The following is a 27,679-nucleotide window of genomic DNA, read 5'->3' on the forward strand; positions in this document are numbered from 1 at the left end:
AAGGTTGTTACAAGGACAAGGGAGAACAATTGTTATCCTTAATCTCTGAGGGCTTAAACTGAGCAAGGGCAGTTAAGGTTGGACATCAGGAAAAACTTCCTGTCAGGGTGGTTAAGCAATGGAATAAATTGTCTAGGGAGGTTGTGGAACCTCCATTATTGGAGATTTTTAAGAGCTGGTTAGACAAACACCTGTCAGGGATGGTCTAGATAATACTTAGTCCTGCTTTGAGTGCAGAGAAATGGACTAGAAGACCTCTCGAGGCCCCTTCCAGTCCTACGATTCTATGATTCATCAAAAATCAGCTATATTTAACGCAGTGACAACAGTTAAGTATCATTCTACTTTTGAGGAAATTGAGGAAATGTACTATAACTAATTGAATTTATATGGTAAGAAGTGTCATGAGGGACCCTAAAATGCTGGGAAAACTAACCTTTCAGCAGTTACCCCTACAGACCGTGTGAATGAAAAATTTAAAAAGCAGCACCTAGACAGTTTTCAGAAGTGAGATCTATGTTTTTCTGCATCACAGATGTTTAATCACTGCCTTACCTAGGTTATAATTACTCTGATTGCTTATGTAGGCAATGCCCACCACAGCATGAGAGAGAAAGGAAAAAGCTTACACTTTGATAACTAGCATACTAATAGGGGTTTTGCAAATTGCATACACAATTAGTAAATAATGTTTAAATATTTACTGATTTATTATATAGAGGTAATTCACCTATAACAAATTGTTGATTTCCAACTAATATATACTGAACCATTCAATTGTGAAATACAAATAGCCATTTTGCTAGTGCAACATTTGCACTACCTTTTGAATAATTCAGAGAACCCTACCTTCATTAGGCTGGGAGCCTTCCTTCCAGGTTGGGAAACACTGCTTTAGCCCCCCTTAGGAAGTGAGAATAGGAGAAGCCCATACCTCCCCTCTACTAGGGATTGGTAGATTTGTGGAATCCAACACTCCTCTCTTGTTTTCTAATTGAGCTAAGTATTAGAGAAGTCGATAAGACTGACTAGCCCTGGAACACAGTGATCTACTGTGAGAGTGAGAAAAAGGTCTGGTGCCTTTAAATAAAGCTTTTCTCCCTTCCCATGGAGGTATAGCTAGCAAATAGGAAGACCTCTGGCCTGCAAACTATTGGTGAAGTGATCTACATTAAGGGGGAGAGTAAGAAACCTTGAATGCAGGGGGCTTTGTGTGGACAGTGGGAAGAAAAGGTTTAGTGGCTCCTTCAAGTCAGCCAAGCTAATTGTTGGGACCTTCTTTTAGCAGGTGTCCAGGGCAGGTACTCAAACCACAGAGGATTTGGTTCCCTGATAAACCAGAATTGCAAGTAGACTTAGGGGAAGGCATCCCCTAAGGAAGCATGATTGTGGCTCCCTATGTCTGATATTGCAGGGAGATAAGTTCCTCCACCCCATCTCCCCTTATCCCTCAAACAAGAGGAGGGCAGTAGGAACCCAACAACTGGCTGGAACTGGAAGGGGAGGGCTGAAGGTAGCCTTCCCAAATAGGTGGAAACAATTAAGGAACGACTAGACCTGCACTGTACAACTTATTACCTAATATTACCCAGGTGAGTTAATAAAGCTAATAAATCTAATTAAACCATATCCCTGGTGTATTGTCTTTCTTACTGCATGCTGGGACAATGGGTGCCTTTAAATAACAAAGCTTTTCCCCTCTTCCCATATGGATACAGAAAGCAAATAGGAAGACGTCTGGCCTGCAAACTATTAAGCTAGTTATTTGATGGGAGAAGCTCTGTTTGTATTATGTACTGTATTTTGTATTTTGGAGGGTGAACTTAATCTGCCATTTTGATATTTTAGAGTTTCTCTAATGTGAATAATTTCACTGGCACTTTATTTTTCTTTTACACAATAGTGTCAAGTCTCCTGGACTATTCTCAGTGGATGCCCCAGTCTCCTCAATACTGCACCTGCTCTTTCCCACGACACCTTTACAATAGAATGGGCACATGGGGCTAAAATTGTGACTCCACTAAAATCAATGGAAAAACTCCCATTAACTTCATTGGGCCAGAATTTCACCCAGAGACTTCAGTCACGGCCTCCGATATTGTCTAGAAAATTTTTCAACAGAACTAAATCAAGAACTCTCCAACTAAATGTTGAACAGTAGAACTGTTCCAAATTTTGTAATAAATCATTAAGCCCTCTGAACAAATAGCTACCTTACTTGCCATGAAAACACTAAAGAACTTTAAGCAAGTGGAAACTCAAACCTTTCTACTTCTTGCCAAGCATCTTGAGCTGTGTCAAACCTGAGGGTTTGATTATGCCACACGTCAAATGGAAAATAGTAAATATTACAACTAGCAAAAGCTGCATGTTAATGTACATGGGTAAAGAAGTGTATATAATATGTGGGTACGTGGGACAGGGGATGATTACTTTTCAGAAGCCATGGGAGACTTCGCCACATTAGCTAGTACTATTTTTGATGAGAAAACTTCACAATCCTATTAAAAATTTGCCAGTCAGATGGAGTTATTCTTGTCAATAAGAGTAATGAGTAATAATTTACTAGTTCTGGTCTGAGTTTTCAGTCTGTTACTTTCTCTCTGTGAAATGAAACTGCTGTGATCCCTACCAACATATAGGTGCTCGCTCATAAATACAGCCACAATGAATTGATGATGATGATCTATCTGCAAAACTAGCATATGCCAGTTCACTAGATTATGATACATTTGGAGGAGGACGCAGGAGAAAGCACTTGCTGATGAGGAATTTCTGCTAAATCTTTTTTTGTGTCCTCTTCTTTTGTTTCTGTACTTTTGCTCTTTTGCGCTGTTGAGAGGTAAATACTATATTATCACTATAACTTGATATAGTAATTTTAAAGCAGTACAGCCGGGTCCAGTAACACTGAAATAACAGTTCAGAGAGACTATGGCATATTGGTCTACTTAATATATCTATCTCTAAATTTACAAAAACATATTTCCCTGAAAGTTAATAAGTCTAAACTAACTTTTGATAAAAACTACTGCTTACCAAAAGAGCTGTAAGGAGGTATTGTATAAAATTAACCTTTAAATACAGAATCCAGAAATGTGGTCAAGACAAAGTAGTTGTCAAGTATCCTAAGTATTCAAAGCGTTTATTCAGCTAAGTGCATTATGGCTCTTCTAAGCATGGATAACAGTGAGCACCACCATAGCCAAAAGATGACAAAAAGTCAAAAATAGAAACTAATCTCGTTGAGTGCTGCAGTTTCCTTATATTGTTTGTGCATGCAAATATACAATTCCACATAGGCCTCAAGAAGGCAAAGGTTTAAACTGGAGAAGTATTTTTGTATTTATGAAAAAAGGTAGTGTGATATAGTCAAGGGAGGTCTAGTTAATTCTTTGCAACATAGGGTTTATGACATGGCACTTCTGACAATACTGCTTCTATGCTATTCGATCATTTTCTTAATTATAATAAGTAATGTTGTAAATATTTTTCAAACTTCAGTGCCTAAACCAAGGCACTTAAATAAAAATGACCTGATTTTCAGGAGTAATAAACACCCACATTTCCTACTGTCTTTAGGGGAATGTTGGGTGCCCACAGTGACAGATAATACAATCGCACACAATGTATTTAGGGACCATATTGTATTATGCTGTGTGTGATTGTGTTCTACTCCATGCAGGAGGGGTTACCACAGCTCCCACAGGAATTAAATACGCTGGGAGGTGATTAAAGTCAATCACTGAAACTAAACAGTTTCAGAGAGGTACCACCCCATGGAGTGGTTTGCAGATACTGGTTCCAGGTGTTTGCCTGCCAACTGCAATACACCTCTACCCCAATATAACATGACCCGATATAATACGAATTCAGATATAACGCGGTAAAGCAGTGCTCCAGGGGGATGGGGATGCGTACTCCGGTGGATCAAAGCAAGTTTGATATAACGCAGTTTCCCCTAAAACGTGGTAAGATTTTTTGGCTCCGAGGACAGCGTTATATCGGGGTAGAGGTGTATCTCTCCTCCTACAACATCCTGACTCCTAAATGGGCTTCAGACGTGGGATGGCTTGACACAGAGAAAACATTGCTACTGCTGGCATTGCTACTTTCTCCAGTGCACTGACAGAGGCTAAGCTGCAGAATGGCCTGACAACATACTCAGAGTAAACCAATAGAGCCAAATGCTCATAGAGAAGCAACTTCGAAGTATGGGGGAAACAGAAGGGATTCCTTCTCATAGCAGACCTCTTAAGTTCCGGTTATGTAATGATATCTAAATGATCTGATGATCCGTATCATACTTGAATGAATGGCTACAACATTCACTTATAAATCAAGAATTTAAATATTGGGATGCATCTGAAGAAGTGATGTTTTTTACCCATGAAAGCTTATGTCCAAATAAATCGGTTAGTCTTTAAGGTGCCATTGGACTCCTTGTTGTTTTTGTGGATACAGACTAACACATGTACCCCCTGATACTAAACAAAAGAAGTGACTCACGCAAAAGGATTCTGGTTGTGGTTTTAATTCTTCCAATAATTTAATCAGATATGTATGCTTTCTTCAACAGTGTAGAGAAGCTCAAAAGAACAGGCAATATTTCCCAGGCAGGTGTAAGACAAAGGATACATAATGGACTGTTTTTACCTTGATCCATTCAGAGGTAGTGGCAGGTAGAAGAGTCAACATAAACAAACCAGAACCTCCAAAAGTAGACAGATTGAGCAGCTACAGTACAGATTTGCTAATGTGTCTTGCCTGAAAGTCTTTTTCTGCTACTGAATTAATGCAGTGAGCAAAACAAGTTTAAAAAGAAAATGAGTATTTAAATTGGATGGTTAGGCCCAAATTCTCTGCTTCATTGAGCTTCTGCTCCATGCAAAAGAAAGATTGGAGCAATGTGAAAGCTGGCTACAGCACCCTGAGGTTCTGAGCAAATTTGTGCAATCCTGAGCCCTGGTGTACATTCAAGCAGCCTTTGGGCTTCTCTAATTTTTGCCACCTGTGTGTGGTTTCTAAGAGACTCCATCCCAGTTGCATTGCACTCTGGACACACCCTATATGCTGAGACCAGGTGGTGGGTGACGAGGTTGGCTCAGGAAACAGACATAGTGGCTCTGCAACAGCTGTGAGCTCCCCTACACTCTGGTGATGCAAAGGCCCTGAGAAGGCATTGAAGAATCTGGCCCTGCATGTTCTTTTAATACAGTTTTCAACATGTAATTATTAGGGCTGTCAATTAATCACAGTTATCTCATGCAATTAACTCAGAAAAATTAATCACTATTAATCGCATTTACAACAATAGAATACCAATTGAAATTTATTCAATATTTTTGGATGTTCTTCTATATTTTCAATATTGATTTCAATTACAACACAGAGTACAAAGTTCACAGTGCTCACTTTATATTATTTTTGATTACAAATATATGCAATGTAAAAATGATAAACAAAAGAAAAAGTATTTTTCAATTCATCTCATACCATTACTGAAGTGCAATCTCTTTATAGTGAAACTTACAAATGCAGATTTTTTTTGGTTATATAACTGCACTCAAAAACAAAACAATGTAAAACTTTAGAGCCTACAAGTCCACTCAGTCCTACTTCTTATTCTGCAAATTGCTAAGACAAACATGTTTGTTTACATTGATGGGAGATACTGCTCCCTGCTTCTTACTTACAATGTCACCTGAAAGTGAGAATAAGCATTTACATGGCACTCTTGTAGCTGGTGTTGCAAGGTATTTAAATGCCAGATATGCTAAACATCTGTATGCCCCTTCATGTTTCGGTCACCATTCCAGAGGACATGCTTCCATACTGATCCTCGTTAAAAAAATAATTTGTCAATTAAATTTGTGACTGAAGTCCTTGGAAGGATAATTGTATGTCTCCTACTCTGTTTTACCTGCATTCTGTATATATTTCATGTTATAGCAGTCTTGGATGATGACCCAGCACATGTTCGTTTTAAGAACACTTTCACAGCAGATTTAACAAAACGCAAAGAAGGTACCAATGTGAGATTTCTAAAAATAGCTACAGCACTCGACCCAAGGTTTAAGAATCTGAAGTGCCATCCAAAATCTGAGAGGGACGAGGTGTGGTGCATGCTTTCAGAAGTCTTAAAAGAGCAACACTCTGATGCAGAAACTACAGAACCCGAATCACCAAAAAAGAAAATCAACCATCTGCTGGTGGCATCTGACTCAGATAATGAAAATGAACAAACATCAGTCCACACTGCTTTGGATCATTATCGAGCAGAACCCGTCATCAGCATGGACGCATGTCCTCTGGAATGGTGGTTGAAGCATGAAGGGACATATGAATCTTTAGCGCATCTGGCACGTAAATATCTTGCAATGTCAGCCACAACAGTGCCATGCAAATGCCTGTTCTCATTTTCAGGTGACACTGTAAACAAGAAGCAGGCAGCATTATCTCCTGCAAATTGTAACCAACCTTGTTTATCTGAGTGATTGGCTGATCAAGATGTAGGACTGAGTGGACTTGTAAGCACTAAAGTTTTATATTGTTTTATTTTTAAATGCAGGGGTTTTTGTACATAATTCTACATTTGTAAGATCAATTTTCATGATAAAAAGATTGCACTAAAGTACTTGTATGAGTTGAATTGAAAAATACATGTTTTTGTTTTTTTACACTGCACTGCAAATTTGTAAAAAAATAAATATAAAGTGAGCACTGTACACTATGTATTCTGTGTTTAACTGAAATTAATATACTTGAAAATGTAGTAAATATCCAAAAATATTTAAAATAAATGGTATTCTATTGTTGTTTAACAGCACAATTAATTAATTAATATTTTAATCACTTTTATCAATTTTTTAATCGCTTGACAACCCTAGTAATTATTAAGAATTAAACATTACTAGTCTATGTTTAATTATGAATGTCATTGGAGTTCTATGGAGTTTATTGTGGAATTCTTGATACACAAGGATTTAGTAATAATGGTGGGAATATTTTTTAAAATTTCCCCAGTACAGAAATGCTAAAGGGGGAGCAATTATTTCCAAGACATACTGCATGGTTCAATGGCACCTACTGACATTATTAGTCAGATCATTCTGTTGCCTCTACAATTAAAGCCATTATCTTATGTTATGCAGCATCTCTCAAATGCAGCTCACCGGACCAGCTGAACTCAGACGTACAGTGGTGCTGGGATACTTCAGTGTTAGACAGGAAGGGTCTGTCACCCATTCAGAAGTCATCCCTATCTCCTGATAACAAAACAACACAGAACATTGTCATTCTGGCTGCAGAATTAGAGCCAAACTGTGCAAGTTGGAGCACCCCTGTTAACATTATGGGAAGTGAGGGCACCTTTCAGGATCAGGCTCATAATGCAGAGCTAGTGACTCTTTACTAGAGGGAAAGTGTGTGCAGAGGGTAAATTCAAGCACCAGAAGGAATTCTAACAACATTATTACTATTATACCTTGCTCTTATATAGCATTTTCATCAGTAGATCTCAAAGTGCTTTACAAAGGAGGTCAGTAACATCATGCCCAATTTAGGTATACTGAGGCACAAAGAGGAGAAGGGACTTGTCCAACATCAATCAGCAGACCAATGGCAGAGCCAGAACTAGAACTCTGGTCTCCTAACATCAAATAGATCAGGTCAGAGCCAGACATGCAAAGGGGAAACCTTACTCAGATGATTAAGACTTGTTTGGGAGAAGAGAAAGATGGGACTTTCCTCAAATATATTCTTAACTGCTGAAAACAGAAACACAATTTTTGTCTAACCATATGAATCACATTATGTCTGTTCATTAAACAGTTTGCAGAGTCATTGTAGCTGTGTTGGTCCCAGGATGATCTGAAGAAGAGCTCTGTGTGGCTCAAAAGCATGTCTCTTTCACCAACAGAAGTTGGTCCAATAAGATATTAATTTAACTACTTTGTCACTGTTCATTAAATGACGCTGACAGAAAAAGAGCATAATTCAAATCCAGTGCTGGTGCAAGGATATTTTGCGCCCTAGGCGAAACTTCCACCTTGCGCCCCCCCTCCGGTCTGGGGAGCCAGGACCATCCCTAGCTATTTTGGTGCCTTATGCAGCCCCCCCTGCGGGCCTCTATGGGGGGGGGGGCTGGCCCCAGGTTTCCGTGGAGGACGGGGGAGAAGGGGCTGGCCACTTCCTGCAGGAAGTGGAGTGACCCAGACCCAGCCTGCTCCGCTCCCCTGGCTCCCAGCCACGCCGCCGGCGAGTGCGGGGGGGGGGGGGCAGTTCCCCCCCCCCAAAAAAAAGCCTGGGAGTCAAGGGAGCGGAGCAGGCTGGGGCTGGGTAACTCCACTTCCTGCAGGAAATAGCCAGCCGCCTCCCCTCCCCTCCCCCCTGCACAAACAAGGCAAGCCTGGGAGGGGAGAAGAATTAGAGCGGGGGTGGCGTGCTCAGGGGAGAAGGCGGAGTGGAGGTGAGCTGGGGCGGGGAGCGGTTCCCCTGCACACACACACACACACACCCCCGTTACTTGCTGCGGGCAGCCTTCCCTGTGTCCCCCTGCCCCAGCTCACCTCCACTCCACCGCCTCCCCTGAGGAGCTCTTTTTGGTGCCCCCAACCACTTGGCGCCGTAGGCGGCCACCTAGTAGTTGCACCAGCCCTGTTCAAATCCTAAACTTCAATTATGTGAATCATATGTGACGGCATTAGGACAGAATCTTTTATTCCAATACACTGGTTAAAATCCAGCTTAGGCCAGTGATAACCAAAATTGTTTTCACCTGATAACTGGTTAGTGGCATTTATAAAATGGGCTTATTCCAGTTTCTGTCCTATGTGTGTTCACCCCTTCCATCAGCAACTCAACAAGAACTAATTAGCACCCTTTTTGGCAGTGTTTGAGAATCCAAAAACTAAACAGGCTTGGAGACCTAACCACCACCTCATCTGCAGGAAGTGGTCCCACCAAGGTCAGGGTTGATGCACCTTATGGGAAAGCTTGCATTAATATTGTCCACACTGAATAAACAGAACTTCAGTTTCTAATGCTTTCAATGTCACTTTAGCAAGCACTACCTTCATTTAAAATAAATTAATTCATTCTCCAGTGTACGGTGTGTTGGTACATGTTTACATATATACCTACCTCAAGCTCATCAAGTGCACTTCCTAGCATAGCTGAATGAGACGTAGGATGAACCCTTTGATTACTAATTCCTTGAGAAGCATTAGAAATGACATTGAGAGCGCTCTGTATTTCATTGCAAATTGAGTCCTTGCTGGCTATAAGAGATGCAACATCTGAATGTTCCAAACAAGCTGAACAAATTGAATGTAGAAGAGACGAATTTTCCTTCAGAGAAGCACGTGCTGCTGCAATTTCATCTCGTTGATTGCTAGATTTCAAATCCTGCCAGGAAAAGAAGAGTTTTTAAAGCACACTAAAATTGACAAGTAATGTAAAACCAAATTAGTCCATTCTCTACTATATTTGCTAAAGGAAACAGTGAATTAAATTTCAACAAAGATTGATTTACTATAACTTTCTTTTGCAGCACTTTATTACTTATTTTTAAAATAAGATGAAATTTAGATGAAAGCAGAAATTAAACTGAGGGAAAGGAAGAGGGACAGGAAAAAAAACAGGATTTTTAGAATAGTTGAAGCCCCTGCTTCCAGCCTCGGTTCCTTCAAACTGTGGGCAGAAGAGTGAACTGAAAGACAGAAGAATGAGTGGGAAAATGAGAAGGAAGTTGCTGACAGCCTGAAATTCAATTGACGTCAATAAGGACCTGTCACAGGGTGGCTGGCCCCATAAACTGAAGGAGGTCCAGTGTCCCTGTGCCAGAACAAGTGCTCCCAGTTGGGCTAATTTAGGGGACGGGGCTGCACCTGGAGCTATAAGGGGTCAAAGAGTGACCGAGTGAGAGACAAAGCTACAGAACACAAAAAAGCAGGACCCTCAGACTCCCCTGGGAGGGGAGGCAGCAAAAGTCTGAGATGTAAAAGGAGAGCTGAGGAACTGTTTAAGTTTGGACAGTAAAACTGCCTAAAAAAGACTGTGGGGGCAGCAGAGAGTCCTTGGCAAGCTGAGGAGAAGCCCTGCCTCATGACAGAGCCCTTCCATTGGCATTGCATCTAAATGTATTATCTTAAAAAAAAAAATGCAGTAGCCACTTCATTCCTCATCAGATGATGGCTGGAAAATGGCACTTTCAGTATTGAATAAACAGGGCCCTTGTTCCAGCCTATGTTTTTGTGGAGGCCTGGGGGATCACCAAACCAGATCTTGCTTCCTCAGGATATTTTGGAAGACTCAGGGGCAAAGCAACAGAGAGGGAGCCTTAAACAGAGCAGATCACTGCTTCCCTCACTGATCATTTGCTTAGGATAAATTGAACTAATGTGTAATATGTCTTTTTAATCATCAGTAAGCCATTGTATAAATTAAATCCCACATTACAGAGGTGGGTTCTTTCATACAACATAATCCCACCCTAGCATTCATCTGCACCTTGTTGTGTCTTAGCAAGGTATCTGGTGACTATGCAGCCAAGAATATTATTTTATTTTTATATATATAAATAAATAAAACAAGCATTATGAAAAGGATTGGAAAGCAAAGGCTCTGACTCTGTAGGTATCCAATAAAGTTACTAAGGACTTGTCTACACTTGGCATATTATATAAATACATATGGCCCCTCTACTCTTCATGTCAAACCCAGTAAGCAGGCAACTTATATTTGACTCAGGGGCAGTACATCAGCTCTCTGAGGAAGCTTCACCTTCTGGAACTAAACATCCAAGAACATGAAGCTCTAGGGATAGCACAGATATTTTTATGCTTTTATAGTGAGCTGTGTTATCACAGCCACCTATATGCAAATTTATTTAGAAATGCTCCAAGTTTCTAGATATTCATCCATTCCACAATTAAATTCCTTGATCGTCAGTTCTAGCCTCTATCAACCCATTCCATATCCCAATTATTCTCTGAACTAAAAATCTCTTCTCAACATCCACTCTCCACAGCTGGGATACATGCAGGGACCTGGGCATTGCAATGCTCAGTGTTGTGGCACCTAGAAATCTCAGGACTAACACTGATCCACAAAGCCTGAGTTAGGTGCATAGGCTCCCAATACAATGAAAGAGGAGAGACAGGTACATAAGAATGCAGTCCACAAAGCCAGCACACTAGGACTGGAAGCCTAAGCTAGCCAATAGGAGACGCTGACCAGAATGGGTGTGTTGTAAACTCTATTCCTCTCTCAGATATAGATACCTAAGTCTGGGCTACATGAAAGCACCTTGCTCTGCTAGAGATCCACAAACTGGGGGAAATCAGTGCGCAGCCGCCTAAGTTGCATGCAAGACCTGAAACAAACCAACTGGGGGACCTTCCTTAAACCTTAAGCCTATTGGATAAGGTACTCACCCAGAATGTGGGAGATCCCAATTCATGTCCCCCCGAAGGATCTGAAGAGGGATCTGCTACCTCTCAGGTGAGTGCCCTAAACACTAGACTATTGAATCATTCTAACTCTTTCTCTGGTCCAATTAATTTTTAAGTATCCCATTGTTTAATTAAAGTGGAAAAAGTTCAATAAAAGAGATTGAGGGAGCCCCATGTCAGACTATTCCATAGCCTAGTGGCCACGGCACTCACCTGAGAGGTGGCAGATCCCCATTCAAATCCCTTCTCCCCTGGAAGAGAGGGGGACCTGAAATGGGCGTCTCCCACATCCTGATTGAGCATAAAGGTTATAAGAGAGGTCCTCCTCCCTCTGATGATTTTGTGTGAACTTGCCTGAGTGATTCAATTCAGTAGGCATGCTCAGGGGCACCTACTGGAATTAACCCTATACACACACACAACTTAGGCTGCCAAACATGAATTTCTCTGAGGCTTAGGCATCCAGACACCCATCATGAGGCATGCTCAGGAAAGAGATATGTCCCTGGGCACCCACATGCCCAGAGGTTTAGGCACCTATAGGTTAGGACGCAGACGAGCGAGAGTTTTATGGATCATGGTGATACCTAAACACAGGACTTAGGTGCCCCCAAAATGGGACAGAGGCACCCAAGTACTTTTGTGGATTCAAAGCCTAAGTCTCCTTATGTTTAGTCCTTGCCCATAAATTTTACTAAGGTAAACAAAGTTCATTCACAGATTGCTGTGTGGTTGCCACATAAATATATTTGTATGTTACTTCTGAATGTTCTCCTCTTTTTGAACTTAGCTATATACAGCTTCTTCAGCCTTTTCCACATGTCACCCCCAAAACAAAGTTAGGGTCTAAGATTTTAATTTCCTTTATGAAGCAAATTCAAAGTCTCCATAACATTTCAAATGAAGTATTTTCTAATTCAGTCATTGTCTCCGAGTTAAATGCAGTTGCCTTAGTTATATATCTTAGAACATCATTTGCTTTTTTACATAATGCATTCATTGTGACTCCATCATCACTGACTTTTTCCTTTATGTCCCTTTCTTATTTTTTTCCTGCAGTTGTACTCTATTAAATATATATTCTCTTTCATTAAGTCTATATGCATGCTTGAGACATAGAATACCCTTTGTCACTTGCCCACTTCCCTAATTATTATAATATGCTGCTTCCTCAGGAAGTATTCACTTGCTTCCTATCTTAATATTATCAATGAATTTTTATCACTCTAAAACTTTAATAATCTTTAAGACCATTTATGTAATATTAAATAAAATTAGTCTCTGCAATGAGTTTTGGAGGACACAACTCAGAACCTCCCTCTAGTCACTCGGTAACACTGGATATAATCCTCTTCACTCTTGCTTCCATATAGCTTGTTATACAGGACTCAGATTTTAGTATTAATGCCTAAATATTTTACCTTTCATTATTATTTTTGTTACAGTAGCACCTAGGTATTCCAACTGAGACCAGTACACTATACAAAAACAAAATGAGAGACAGTCCTTACTCCAAGGTACATTTTTAAAGGTATTTAGGCATCTAAAGATGGAGATTGGCTCTTCTGAAAGTCCCATTAGGTGGCTATCTCCATCCTTAGATGCCAAAATACCTTTAAAAATCTGGCCCTTACAGTGTAAGCAGATAAGACAGACATAGGTGGGAAGGGAAACAGGGGCACGGAGACAGAACCGACTTGTCCAAGCAGATCAGAGGCATAACTGGGATTGGAGCTCAGGTCTTGTCTCTCCCAGTCAAATATTTTATCCACTTGATCAAGCTGACCCCACCCTCTAAAATGTGAGGGGAGTCTCCAGATGTAGAACTCTCAACATGATTATTATAGAGGGAAAAAGTGAATGGAGAGATAAATCCAGAATTTGCAATTTAAAAATTAATTTTGCTTTACACTGGTATTTTTTTAACCCACAGATTAAAATTATATTAATAGTTTTCTCTTGTTGACTAATATATGCTGGCTAACACGTGCACACACACACACACACAAACACTCATTAAGCACCAACGATATTAAGCACAAATATGGTAACAATGATATAGCCTAAACTGGCCTATACCATAATCCTGTTCACTTATGTTAAGTAACCCATGACACCTTACATTTATGGAAGTAAACATTTGGCATAAGCAGACAGGAAACTTGTCAAAATCAAGATACTTTCATTTCACGTCTTAGTACAACCTAGGGACGTACCTTCATGGAACACTAATATGAACAGAACAACAAGTTAGGAAACTGGACCAAACTGATGGGTTGGATTTTAGTGACATGTAAAGAGATGTGTAACTTGTAAAATCATCATATAAATAAAGTAGTAATATTTGCAAATTAATTTGGATACTGTTTTAAAAGTCAACATTTTGACAAAGTCACCTGCAACTATCTTTAAAGAATTACCAAATACTCACATCTCTCTGAACTAGGAAAGACTAGATTACAACATGACCTATAGGGTCTGGAAGACAGAGCCTCTCAATTAAAATAAAAAAAAATTATAAAACCTGCCTGTTCCTTGTCAGCATCCCACTCCTAAACTTTTTCGGGTTTCATGGAATTTTTGCTGCTCTACTTTTGGAAAACAATGTTTTTCCTAATGATTTTGCATACTTAAGACTTAACCTACCTACTATGAAGAATCTCTCCTCTCTCCCAAGCTCTTCATTGACTTCTAGAATAAGGTGCAGATATTATACACAAGTACCAACCACACATTTAAACCCATCCAATATATAGAAGCCACATCCACACAGTTTTAAAAGTGTGAGAAACAATGTTCGAACAAAGATATGGCTATAACATTGTTTGCTTTCACTAACTGTGATACTGAAAACAAATCCACTTAAGTAAATCCTTACTCCTATGAAGAATCCCAATGAAGTCAAACAAAATTGTAGCAGATCTGTTTGCAATAACAGGACCAATAACCCAACTGTATTCAGACACTACAGGTAGGACCAAATCTTCAAAGGTAGTTAGGCACCTAAAGAGGCAGATTTTAAGTAGGACTTTCAGACACAGGTTAGACACCTAAATCCCATTGATTTCACCTGCTGATACACTTTTAATAATCCCAATAAGCACTTATCTGTCTCTTTAGGTACCTAAAACATCTTTAAAAAATCCATCCCTATCCCTATTTTCTGAATACTGTTTCTGTCTGTACTACTGTTTCTATGTTGCTGTTTTTTTAAAAGCCTTCCTATCCACAATGGTCAGTGAAACAGTGTTAAACTCGTGCTAAGCAGAATTGCATTAGGAAACTTTACATAGTAGTTTTTGGGTGAGCCCTGCTTGGCAAAACACCATTCCTGCTCCTAGTGTGGACAGGGCAACAGGGGGTTGGGTAGAGGAAGTGAGAGAGATTCCTTGGTTTAAAAACAGTTTAAAAATACTGTTTGAAGCCTTTACAAAATGAAGAGCAAAAATATTTAGGCGACCAAACAGGATTTTCTCACTTCATTATTTTCCTCTCTTGACAGGAGAAGAGAGCTTCTGGACTTCGTTGTCACTGTATGAAAGTAGAAGGGCATTTCCTGTGTCGTGAAGCCAACGCTTTTATCATAGAGACTAGCTGTCTTCTCCAATGGTGCCATATGGCAGGAAGCTAGAATTTTAAAATTTAAAAGAACAAGGAGGGCACTCCTGCTTTCCCCACATCTAACTAAGTGGGAGTGAAATAGTTAGCTCACAGAAGTCTTGCTGTATCTTTTCAGATTTTAAAGCAGTTTAAAAATATAGTTGAAAGTTAGTAAGCAAGCATCTTAGAGACTACTTTGGCAAACCTCCAAGTGTTTCTTTTCATTTAATTTATCTCCCACTAAGATAGAAAAATGCAGAATATTAAATATTCTGGAAGTTTAATTAAGTCAATTATCAGATTGGGATATAAAAGGAAATTAGGATGCCACATCTGGATTTTTATCCATAGCAAATGCATCAAAGCAGTGTAACATCACTGGTGCTCAAACAGAGCCAGCTTGCAGCAAAATTCTCACCCTTTCAAGGCTTCTCTTCACTAGGGGAAGGGGGGAAAGTATTTTAAATGTGTTTAGTCAGCTAATTTATGTTAATTAAAATGTGTTAAAAGGCAAGTGTAGTTTTAACACTAATTAGCCAGGGTGAAATGAGGGTTCATGTTAACCAGCTCATACGTGTTAGAACTACAACTTGCATTTTGTACACTAGAATTTGAACACACACTAGTTAACATGTTACCTAACATATGTTAAAAACCAGGGCTGGCTCCAGGGTTTTTGCTGCCCCAAGCAGCAAAAAAAAAAAAAAAAAAAAGCCGCGATCGTGATCTGCGGCGGCAATTCGGCGGAAGGTCCTTTGCTCCGAGCGGGACTGAGGGACCGTCCGCCGAATTGCCGCCGAATAGCTGGATGTGCCGCCCCTCTCTGGAGTGGCCGCCCCAAGCACCTGCTTGGCAAGCTGGTGCCTGGAGCCAGCCCTGTTAAAAACACAATCTTTTTTCCTACTGTAGACATACTATCATATACCAACACAGTTAGAGAGGGAGCAGGTGTATCCCAGGGAATTACAAATCCCCTGCTTCACCCAGCAGAAAAAAGGTCCTTAAACTCAAAAACCCACTGTGACCTTGAGCAGCTGCAGAAGAAATTGTCACTGGTTGAAGATCAGGAGCAAAGGAAAGAGCTCTGAAGCAACATGGGATGGAGGGAGGGCGACTAGGAAAACTAGATGAATTCATCAAAAGGAAGAAAAGCAGAATAAAGGGGGAGGCAGTGAGATCTAGTAGAGAGAGACTGGCAGGGCTGCCCAGAGGATTCAGGGGGCCTGGGGCAAAGCAATTTTGGGGGCCCCTTCCATAAAAAAAAGTTGCAATACTATAGAATACTATATTCTCATGGGGGCCCCTGTGGGGCCCGGGGCCTGGGGCAAATTGCCCCACATGCCGCCCCCCCGGGCAGCCCTGGAGACTGGATTTGGACTCAAAAGACTTGGGCTCTAGTCTCAGTTCTGCTATTACTTGTTGGTGACCTTGGACAAGTCACTTCACTTCTCTGTAACTTATTTTCCCATCTGGAAAATGTGGATGAAAGTGCTTTCAAATCTACTGATAAAACATGCTATATAAAAGCTAGATATTCATAAGAATATAATTTTCTCTTTTAAGATGGTGTGAGAGAAAAATGGCAAGAACAAGAGGAAGGAATAATAAAAATACTGATACTCAGATACAAGTGTTAGGAGCCTTAAAAAGATAGATTAAACAAGGCTCCAACTCCTTTTATAGTCTGATTGCAACTAACTGACTATCTGCTTTTAAGACTCATCAATAATTCATTATTAATGTGCACCCACATGCAGCTCCTGATACCAGGATGATCTACATCCTTATCCAGGGTCCTAGAGCCTCCAATCCTTTTATACCCTTCCCTAACTAATGCACTGCCCAGGGCTTCCTTTTTAACATCTTGGCACATTCCATGCTGAACCTAATGCCCAAATTTCCCCATTGTTGCAGTAATACATTTCTAAGTTTTCTAAAAGGCAGGGCATTTTATGACATTATATTGTTAACCCTATCTACTTTTGTCAACATTTCAGTGTTTAATTCTTAACTCGGTTTGGATTTCTGGGACACTGACGGGCTGTAGTAACCAGTTGCTCAGAATCTGCAGTCATCTCTGCATTTGGACCTTTTAGTGTTAAGTTTACATACTAGAGAGACTAGGAGGTAATATATTTTATTGCACCAACTTCTATTGATGAGAGAGAGAAGCTGTCAAGGTCACACACAACTCTTCTTCAGGTCTGGGAAACGTACTCAGAGTTTCACAGCTAAATACAAGGTGGAACAGATTATTTAGCAAAAGTAGTTAACACATATTTCAAGAGACCATTCAAGGTAAAGTGACCCATGAATGCCTCTCCATTCATAGGAGGGGGGGGAAAGCTGGAACAGTGGGTTATAGATTGTTGTAATAAGCCATAAATCCAGTGTCTCTCTCCAACAGAAGTTGGGACAATAAAAGATGTTGCTCACCCACCTTGTCTCTCTAATATCGTGCGACCAACAGCTACAACACTGCATACAAGTCGACCTGTGTAATTTAAACACCACGTTATCTTTTAAGCCAAATATAGCATTTGTTTCAGTAAAAAAAGAGAATCCAGTCTTCATTGTCAGAAATCACTGGCATATTAATCATTAATATGTCAGAACTGTCACGTTAATGTCCACCATTGAAAGTAAAGAGGTCTGAACTTGACATAATCGTGTGATGATCAAGACTGTTTAGAATCCAGAGTAAGACTAAATATGAACAACCAATCATGGCAACAGATTGACAAAAATGGGAACACTTGTGTGTACACCTCACAGAGTTATGGAAAGCAAAGCTGCAGCAATCACAGTAGAACTTGGAAGTATATGATTGGTCCTTGAAAAAATGAATGAGAAATGGCAACACTTACAGAAACACCAGCAGTATAGGTGCCAGAAGAGGAAGCTTTTAACACCAATAATTATTTTAATGCTTTTACAACAATTTATTATTTCTCTATGATCTAATCATCATTCTGAGATCCATGAAGAAGGTCCTTTACAGGCCTTTTTGGCACTGTCCCCCCACATAGCATCTTGTGGAAGGTATTGTCGTGGAAAAAATCACCCACGCATTGATTTTAGTTCACAGACTCAAGCCTGAGGCCAGTTCATTGCAATAGGTTCTGGGGCAACAGTCTGAAAACTGCTACTACCAGCAGCATTGGGGCAACAGTTCGAAAACTGCTACCACCAACAGCAGCGCGCAGGCTGCCTTTATTTCGTCAAACTGCAAGCATAGTACAACAAATAATACGTCATTTATGCGAAAATAAGAGTAGGGGTCTGTGCTACCTAGTTCTTTTTCCCCACAGTATTCCTAGGCACACCAAACAACAACGGTAAATACTTCTCTTCCCTATTGAACTGGAGATCTGAGAGTGGGAGGGGCTGGCTGAGAAGGGCTTTACCGGGTACAGGGTCTTGGTGCACACTGTTCCCTCCCTCCCCTTTTAGCTCCTTGAGACTTCCCTGTAGCCCCACTTCAGCCAAAAGAGCCCCTCTTTAAAGAGCAGAGTCAGTCACAGAAGAATGAGACAGTACAGATCAGACCTGAGGACTCCATGAAGATGGCCTGTTAATATAGCACTTTGTAGCCTCTTTGGTGGAAGTAGGAGGTTTGGCCTCCATAGCAGAAGGAGGGAAAACTTCACCCCGACACCCCCTGAGGGAAGAATTTGGAAGAAACTCCAATGATGGCAGTTTAAATGTTAACTTTTTTAACTGTTTCACTGGTATCACTTCAGCAGAAGCAACCAGCTAATGTGTTAATCCAGTATGGATGGATTCACTTAAATGGATGTTCAACAGCACATTTTAAGATACAAACATTTAAGAACTCTATCACATAATTCATTTTTTAAAGGAGGGGGAAAAAGGATGACAAAGTGGATAATCTCTGTGAGGAGATGGGGAATAGAAAGAACAGGTGGGGGAACTGGAAAATCTCAAGGATTAAGATATAGAAAGATTGTAAGAAATGGATGTTTGTTGGCTATGAAGGATCTCAAAGAGATCAAGAGTATTTTTCCACAGATCAGAAGCCAAACTTCCCCTGACACCTCTAGAACTTCTGTAAATTATATTGATCTAAATCCAGAGACAGTAGCCATTACATTTGTCCCCTCTAGGCACAGACCCTGGCACCACAGACACAGGAAACCTGGTTCAAATCCAATTAATTTCATCCATGAAATGAGTAAAAAAAAAAAACACAACAAGAAATGTCTGCCTTTGTTTCTGAGCTGGATTTATCAAACTGTCAAGTACATGCAACAGTTCTACTGGACAGGAGCTTGTGGACTTTGCAGAGGGGGGGGGAAGCTCTATTTTTGGTGCATCTACAGCAACTTCAAGGACCCAGTCTCTTCAGTGGCCAAACACTATCAATAAATTTCCTGTGGACTTTAACCTCATGGATAGATTTGTTTATATTTCTAAATTATTGCATTAACCTTCTGTTGTGATTCTATTTTTGATAGAAATGGACCAAAATAAAAATAACATCCAGGTTCCTCTGAACTTTGGGCTTGTGTACCTATATTTGGATCCAAACATTGCAAGTGACCTCCAAAATTATATTGAGCCAAAACCAGACCACGGATCCAAACAATCCCAAAGTTTAAAGTGTTGTAAATCAGGATCCTGAGCCAAAAGATTTTATCTCCAATTTACTATTAAAGATTCACCATATCTTTTCTCACTGAGTCCCAGCAATCACTTCATTTTCAAAACTGATTTATCTTAATCATCAAAATATTTTCAATTATTTTGGCTCCTGTGAAGTTCCCATACTGCTCCAGGAATGCGGTATAATAGAAACATAAATTTAAGACAAATTAAAATGATTAAAAAGTGATTGGAACTCTAAAATTCAAACAGCCTGTTTGCTAGCTTATACAAAAATGTATGTGTATGCACAATTTCAGAAAGATCAGATTTATTGGTAGCCTTCTGTTGTCAGTTTCTTTTTGTTGCATTTTGATGACAAATGTCCTATAAATTGCATATCTAAAGTTATCATGATTTTCCAAATTCAGTGTTATCATGAATAAGGGCCTGGATCCAATAAAGACTTACACCTATAGAAACCTATAGAACTTACACCATAGAAAATATGGGTGAAATCTTGCCCCATTGAAATCAATGGTGAAGCTTCTATTGACTGTAATATGGCCAGGATTCTACCCTATGAGTAGTACCATTGTAGTCAATGGCCTATTCCTAATATAGAAGTCTTTGCCTGTACAGGGCCTTATTTTCAGTGCTTGATATTGTCAGAGCAATAGCCCATATCCCTCAACAACAGCTGTCCTGTAGAAATAGCTGTACCGATATTATTTTTTCTAACGTTTTACTGAGTCACTACCACAACTCTTAAAAAGCATTTTCGTAGTCCAGTTAGAACTGGTGAAAGTAATGAGTGAAGAGAGTTTTCTACATTGGGTAAAATAATAGTTGCCACTGGCAGCCTCACAAAGTAGTGATCTAACACCCTGGACCTTGAAAAATACAAAGACAAAGTCTGAGGCTTCTGAAATCTGCTGCTATTTCCAAATAAATATAAAACAGAAGAACAATGCGGCTAGAGCAGGAACAATGACAGTTTAGAACACAAATACAGGCATGTAAAAAATAGTTTTTCTGTTCTATATCAAGAAATCTGGAGATTAACTGTATATTAGAGCCGGTGACATTTTTCAACCAAAAACTTATTTTGGTAAGAAGTGCACATTCAGATGGACCAAAACATTTTGCAAATTTATGTCAATTTCACCAATTTTTTCTGTTTAAAAAAAAAGGTTTAAAAAAAATCCCTCCAAAATGAATTTTGTTTTGACTTTTCTTAATTCAAAACAACTTTGTTTCAATTTTTCCTTCCACTATATTTTTAATATTTAATATTTTAATATTTACTCATTTTGTTCATCCCCAAATTAATTTTTCTGACTTTTTGATTCACCAAAAGTCTTCAAAAATTTCCTCTTTGAATCAACCCAAAACACTTCATATTTTTCAAAATTTCTAATGAACCAAAAAAATCAGTTATTTGCACAGCTGGTATAGCATGGTATGGTACCTATGCAAGAGAATCAGCCAACTGAGCAAAACATTAAAACAAACGAATGCGGGGGGGGAGTGGATGGAAAAAGGGAAAGGTAAGGGCCACGCAGGACAACAAAGTATCTCTAAGAACAAATTTAACAATAATAGCACTCTATACTTGCCTAGCATCATAGAAAGCTGTCATGTTTAAAGTCTATTTTGCTTCAGTCTTCACTAAAAAGGTTAATGGAGAACAGATACTCAACTCAATTAATATTAACAAAAAGGGGGAAGGAATGAAAGCCAAATTAGGGAAAGAACAGGCAAAGGAATATTTAAATAAACTAGATGTATTTAAGTTGTGTGAAGTCCCACATGATTGGAGATGGGCAAACAGAGTACCTATCTTTAAAAAGGGGAACAAAGAGGAGCCAGGAAATTATAGACCAGTCAGCCTAACTGGAAAGATACTGAAACAAATTATTAAACAATTTATAAGCACCTGGGAGGGTAACAGGGTTATAAGGAATAGCCAGCATGGATTTGTCAAAAACAAATCATGGCAAACCAACCTAATTTCCTTCCTTGACAGAGTTACTGGCCTAGTGGATGGGGAGAGCAGTAGATGTGATATCTATTGAGTTTAGTGAGGCTTTTCACGCTGTCCCACATGACATTCTCATGAGCAAACTAGGGAAACGTGGTCCAGATGGAATTACTATAAGGTTGGTGCACAACTGATTGAAAGACCATACTCAATGGATAGCTGTCAAACAGGGAGGGCTTATTTATTGGGGTCCTGCTGGGGTAAGTCCTGGGTCTGATACTATTCATATTTTCATTAATGACTTGGATAATGGAGTGGAGAGTATGCTTACTAAATTTGCAGATGACACCAGGAGGGGAGGAATTACTACCACTTTGGATAACAGCATTAGAATTCCAAATGACCTTGACAAACTAGAGAATTGGTCTTAATTCGACAAGATGAAATTCAATAAAGACAAGTGAAGAGTAAAAGTTGCAAAGAGTCCTGTGGCACCTTATAGACTAACAGACGTATTGGAGCATGAGCTTTCGTGGGTGAATACCCACTTCATCGGATGCATGCAAGTGAAGAGTACTTCACTTATGAAGGAAAACAAATGAAATGCAAAACTACAAAATGGGGAATAACTGGATGGTAGTACTGCTGGAAAGGATCTGAGGTTATAGCGGATCACAAACTGAATGAGTCAACAAAGTGATGCAGCTGCGAAAAAGGCCAATATCATTATGGGTTGTATTAACAGGAGCGTTGTATGTAGAGATCGGAGGTAATGTGTACACTTCTGGGCACCACACTTTAGGAAAGATGTGGACATATTGGAGAGAGTCCAGAGGAGAGCAACAAAAATTATACAAGCTTTAGAAAACCCGACCTAAGAGGAAAGTTACAAAAACTGGGCATGTTTAGTCTGGAGGAGGGACCCGATAATAGCTTTCACATATATTAAGGGCTATTATAAACAGGACTGTGATCGATTGTTCTTCATGTCCACTGAAGGTCAGACAAGTAGTAATGGGCTTAATCTGCAGCAGGAGAGTTTTAAAGTTAGATATTAGGAAAAGCTTTCTAACTATAAGGGTAATTAAGATCTGGAATAGGGTTCCAAGGGAGGTTGTGGAATCCCCATCACTGGAAGTTTTTAAACACAGGTTGGACAAACACTTGTCAGGGCTGCTCTAGGTTTACCTGGTCCTGCCACAGCACAGAGGTTTGGATTTGATGACTTTGAGGTCCCTTCCAGCCCTATATTTCTATGATAAAGATCTCAAAGCTTCATAGAACTTCTGAGATTATACAAATGGAGAAACTGGGGCACAGATAGTTTAAGTAGCATACCTAAGTTTATACTCCAACTCTGTGGAGGGCCAAGAAAGGAGACAGGAAGATATTAAACTGATAAGAACAGATACTACGCTTGATCTTAGCTCATAGAGCCGAGAAGCGACTTCTGTTGATTCAAATGGGAATTTGAGGTCTGAAAGGAATGTAGGATTGGGAAAATTCTGTATATCGAAGTCTTATAAAAACACAAAACTATAATATTTAGAATTTGATTTTAAACAGTGCCTTTCGTTTTTAGGTATGTCATAGGTATGGAAAGTATAAAATACTATCAGTAAATATGACATAAGTGGGCACTTAGATAACAGTGATTATAGCTGTTTGGGAATTTTTCAACAAAACTTATCAGAAAATGCTGATTCATCAAAACCAAAATAGTTTATGAGAAAGCATTGGTTTCAACAAATTTCTGTTTTGGAAAAAAGTGAAAAAAGTTTTTAAATTGTCAAAATGTCCAGTTTACACATTGGCTAAACAAAAACATTCCGTTTTTCAGGTCAAAGTGACCTTGTTTAGAAATTTTAATTAATTTACAAATAAAAAGCCTAAAAAATATTTTAAAAAGTCAACATCAAAACAAAAACATTTCAACTCACCTCATCTGAATATTTTCCCCCCCAGATTTTCAATTCACAAAAATTTGATATTCACCTTTTTGTCCCAAGGCCTGGTCCACACCCAAGTTCAAGGCCTGGTCCACACTAACCCCCCACTTCGAACTAAGGTACGCAAATTCAGCTACATTAATAACATAGCTGAATTCGAAGTACCTTAGTTCGAACTTACCGCAGGTCCAGACGTGGCAGGCAGGCTCCCCCGTCGATGCTGCGTACTCCTCTCGCCGAGCTGGAGTACCGGCGTCGACGGCGAGCACTTCCGGGAAAGATTTATCGTGTCTAGACAAGACACGATAAATCGATCCCAGAAGATCGATTGCTTACCGCTGGACCCGGAGGTAAGTGTAGACCTACCCTAAGATAGGAAAATTTTTAGAGAGCTCAAAAATTCCCACTTAAAGGGAAAACTGTTTCATACCCAGATCTACTGGTTATAGGCCATTAGAAACATCTGAAATACATAGTTATTAATACTGGTACACGGTGATATGAGAGATCCTCAATGGTTTCCATTAATTTCCAAGTTGTCAGATGTCACGCTGATAGGCCTTTTGTTTTAGCACAATTGCATCTTATCTTTCTTTCCATTGAATACACTTCATGTTGTAATCCATCTACCACAAGAGCTCGGCGCCTTCTTTCTGTACTAAATCAGGTCAGACTCACCCAGCTATCAGTTTCTCCTGGTCCTGGACACAGATCCATTCAAGTTTTCTAAATAGGTTGGCCTCAACAATGTAAAATCATCAAGGATAAACAGATACGTATCTATCAGGCAGCTATTTCAAGAGCTATTCTGTTAATAATTACACATTTGAGACAGAGACGTCCCTTGGGTAGGGCGAATTGGGGTGACCGCCCTGGGCCCCGTGCTTTGTGGGGGCCCTGGGCTTTGATAAAATCGGGACTGTCCCAATATTTAGCTCTTTGGCCCGTGTCCCAACCGATGTACAATCGGGACGCCATTTGTCCCGATATTCAGGTGAGGAGGTGGGCGGGTGAGCAGGGTGAAGAGGCGAACGGGGAGGAGAGGGGCAGGCGGGCATTCGGGAGGTGGGTGGAGGCAGGCAGGTGGGCGGATGGCAAGGAGGAGAGTGGCGGGCAGGCGGGCGGGGGGGGGAGGGGAGGGAGAAGGTGGAGGTGAGTGGTGGCCAGGTGGGCAGGTGCACCAGGCAGACGGCAAGGAGACTAGCAGGAAGGCTGATTTGTCCCAGGTCCCGCACCCCCCCGAGGGACAACCCTGATTTGAGAAATAGCTGTGCCCCCTTGTCTCTAGTTTTCTTGTTATAATAGTAATTATGACTTGACAACAATGTATGTAACTTGACATACACTTTTTTTATACTTCCCAAATATTTCATATAAGCATTGGTCCCGTTTTTATATTAAAAAACTTCAGTATGGTTAAATAAACTGAATCAAAGCTGCACTCTCTTTCAAGGATAGACACATGATCCTAAAAAAATTGCAGAGATATTAAATTTATGAAATGTGAACATATGTACACAGATGACATACATTAAAGGTGGCACACAAGCAAACTAAACTGAAATTGTAATTCATCAAAACAAGCTTACTAGCATTCCCAATTTGTTAATGTTGACAGGAGATTTTTGTCTTGGCTGTTCAGCCCATATTGCAAAAGGAGCTGATTTCAAATATTCACCAAGGAGAAACACTAAGAATGGCTCCCTTTTTTAATATATCAGATTAATCTTTTTTAAAATGTTTTCTGCATACCTTGCAAACATTTTCAGGACAGCAACTCAGAGGAAAAAAAGGTCTTAAGCCCTTGAGCTCTGTACTGAATGTTAATGCATTTGTATATGATAGATTTAATACAGAACTGAGAATAAATGACTTTCAGCAGCTGCACTCTGGACCTATAAATCGCTCTGAGTACTACAAAATCCATACAGGGGAAGAACAGCTGTATAATTTACAGCATTAGTATTTGTCAAGAAAAACTGCAAATAAAGGACTTGATTTCTTGGTTTTCAGACTACACATTCCTACAAAAATTAGAAATTATCCTTGCAAAAAACCTATTAGATAAGCACATTTATTCATTTTGAGATTGCCACTTAAAATGCATCAGCCTCTTTAATTTTTATCATTTTAAGTGAAATCCAAAAAGCATAAATAGCAATATTGTTTTAATAAACAAATGAATTTTTTTAAAGTTAATTAATTCTGATTTATTATGCATTACCATGGATATGCTCTAATAACGTCTGAAAAACAAAGCACTCTGATGAGATGACTTGCATAACACAGAGATGCATACAGAAAGCAGCTATTTAAGGCAACAGGAAGGCAGAGGTTTGGAACTTTGGATTTCTCTCAAAACTCTTCCCCACCCCTTAGTACAAGAGATAGGCAAAAGGCACACATTTTTTTACCCAGATCTGATATTGCTTAAAGTTTGACAGGATTCTGGATCTAAAGAATGCATAGGTAATATGAGCAGCATAAAAGTCTGAGCCAATAGACTGCAAAAATCTATAATATTGCACAATAAATAAGAATGGGCTACATCTGTGCACCAATACACAAAAGAAGTGAAGGAATTTCATTAATTTTACATGAGTGAGATAGCTTCTAATAAATAAAGGCTAGGGTTCTAAAGCTAGATGTCCATTCAATTGTTCTGTATGACTTTCTTGTATGAACCTCAGTCAATGGAACTTAGCAGAGGTGAACAAAATTTGGAATTTCCATCCCATAGGAAATGCTAACATTTCAATATTTGTTTTTGGCCTGAAATTGGACAAAAAGTTGAAATTTTCCAATTTTGTTGCAGAACTGACATTCTAAAACCATTTCTATTCAGAAAAATCAGAACCTTTAGTTTCAACATTTTTGATCAAAATGAAACATTTTGACATACCAGAATGTTTCATTTTGTTTTGTTAAACATTAAACTGCATTTGCAGCTGGGTCCACATTGCATTGTGGGAGATGTAGTCCTCCAGGGAACCTGGCTCATCAGAGACAATGGGGGCCCAAATTATTACTCTCACAGGTCAATGCACTAGGGGAAAGCCGTTTAGTGTTTTTGGGTTTAACGGATTAGAAACGCAACTTTTCAGGTCATTTCAATTAAATGAAAAATTCCACTTCAGGTCAAACGAATTTAAAACAAAATATTTCATTTAAATTTTTCTGATTGAAAATCAAAAATGTTGGGGGGAAATTGAGATTTCCCACAGAACATGTAATTTTTGCAGAAACCACACATTATGTCAGAAAATAATTCCAATGGAAAATTCCCAACCACCTCTAGAATTTAACTTTATTCCATTATCAAATGGCATTTATGTGAATTGTCCATATCATTCTGTAACACCAAGAAGTGAGACTGTCATAATCACTGCCTCATATTGCAGTAGCTGCTATGATTCATTGGATTTAATATAATCCTAAATCTTACTCCAGGGGATACTGCAGGCAACCTCTCAAGGATAGCTGTGCTCAGTAAAAATGCTATCCATTACACAAATGTGATTCTTTATTAACTCAGTCATGGAAGCCAGTCTAATAGTTTGTAAAGCCACCAGGACACAACTGAATCCATGAAGGTTTTACCCTTACTCCTCCCAGTCTCAGTCCATTAAGATATTATTAGCTTTGGGCTAGACACAGTCTTAGCAAGAATCAAACACCTCTGGATTATCTTCTTGGTACCTACAATTTGCTCACTGCCTCAGGAAACATCCAGAATGCTACCTGAGTTCTAGTTGCTTGCCATTTTTAGTGGCTTTTTTTGCTCAAGCCTTCTCTGTAAAACAGAAAATTCTGACACAACCTTACCTATAGCCTTGCCACTGTGTGACCATAATATTGTATACTAACAGGTTGTTAGGTTGCCTAACATTTTCTACTATTATTGTTTTCAGTTGCTTATAAAACTTAAGTATCAGAGGGGTAGCCATGTTAGTCTGAATCTGTAAAAAGCAACAGAGGGTCCTGTGGCACCTTTAAGACTAACAGAAGTATTGGGAGCATAAGCTTTCGTGGGTAAGAACCTCACTTCTTCAGATGCAAGCCTTAAAGGTGCCACAGGACCCTCT

At 39.5% G+C, this 27,679-nt stretch overlaps 1 protein-coding gene and 1 pseudogene across 17 annotated transcripts in view; both read right to left on the minus strand.

Moving 5' to 3' along the window:
• CTNNA3 (catenin alpha 3) overlaps positions 1-27,679 on the minus strand; it is a 939,042-nt gene that overhangs the window by 739,853 nt on the left and 171,510 nt on the right. For 16 of the 17 annotated variants that reach the window (XR_010589482.1, XM_065553430.1, XM_065553429.1 and 13 more), the window contains exon 6: positions 9,145-9,408. The exons of the other annotated variant lie outside the window; for it this stretch is intronic. Coding sequence is in view for 15 of the 16 variants with exons in the window: in XM_065553430.1 (XP_065409502.1) it covers positions 9,145-9,408 (264 nt within the window). In the remaining variant the exon portion in view is untranslated. The remainder of the gene's footprint in view (positions 1-9,144; positions 9,409-27,679) is intronic. 17 annotated transcript variants of the gene reach the window in all.
• LOC112058906 (U2 spliceosomal RNA) lies at positions 22,964-23,093 on the minus strand (annotated as a pseudogene).

The sequence above is a fragment of the Chrysemys picta genome, chromosome 7 (genome assembly GCF_011386835.1).
Source record: "Chrysemys picta bellii isolate R12L10 chromosome 7, ASM1138683v2, whole genome shotgun sequence".
Taxonomy (NCBI): domain Eukaryota; kingdom Metazoa; phylum Chordata; order Testudines; family Emydidae; genus Chrysemys; species Chrysemys picta.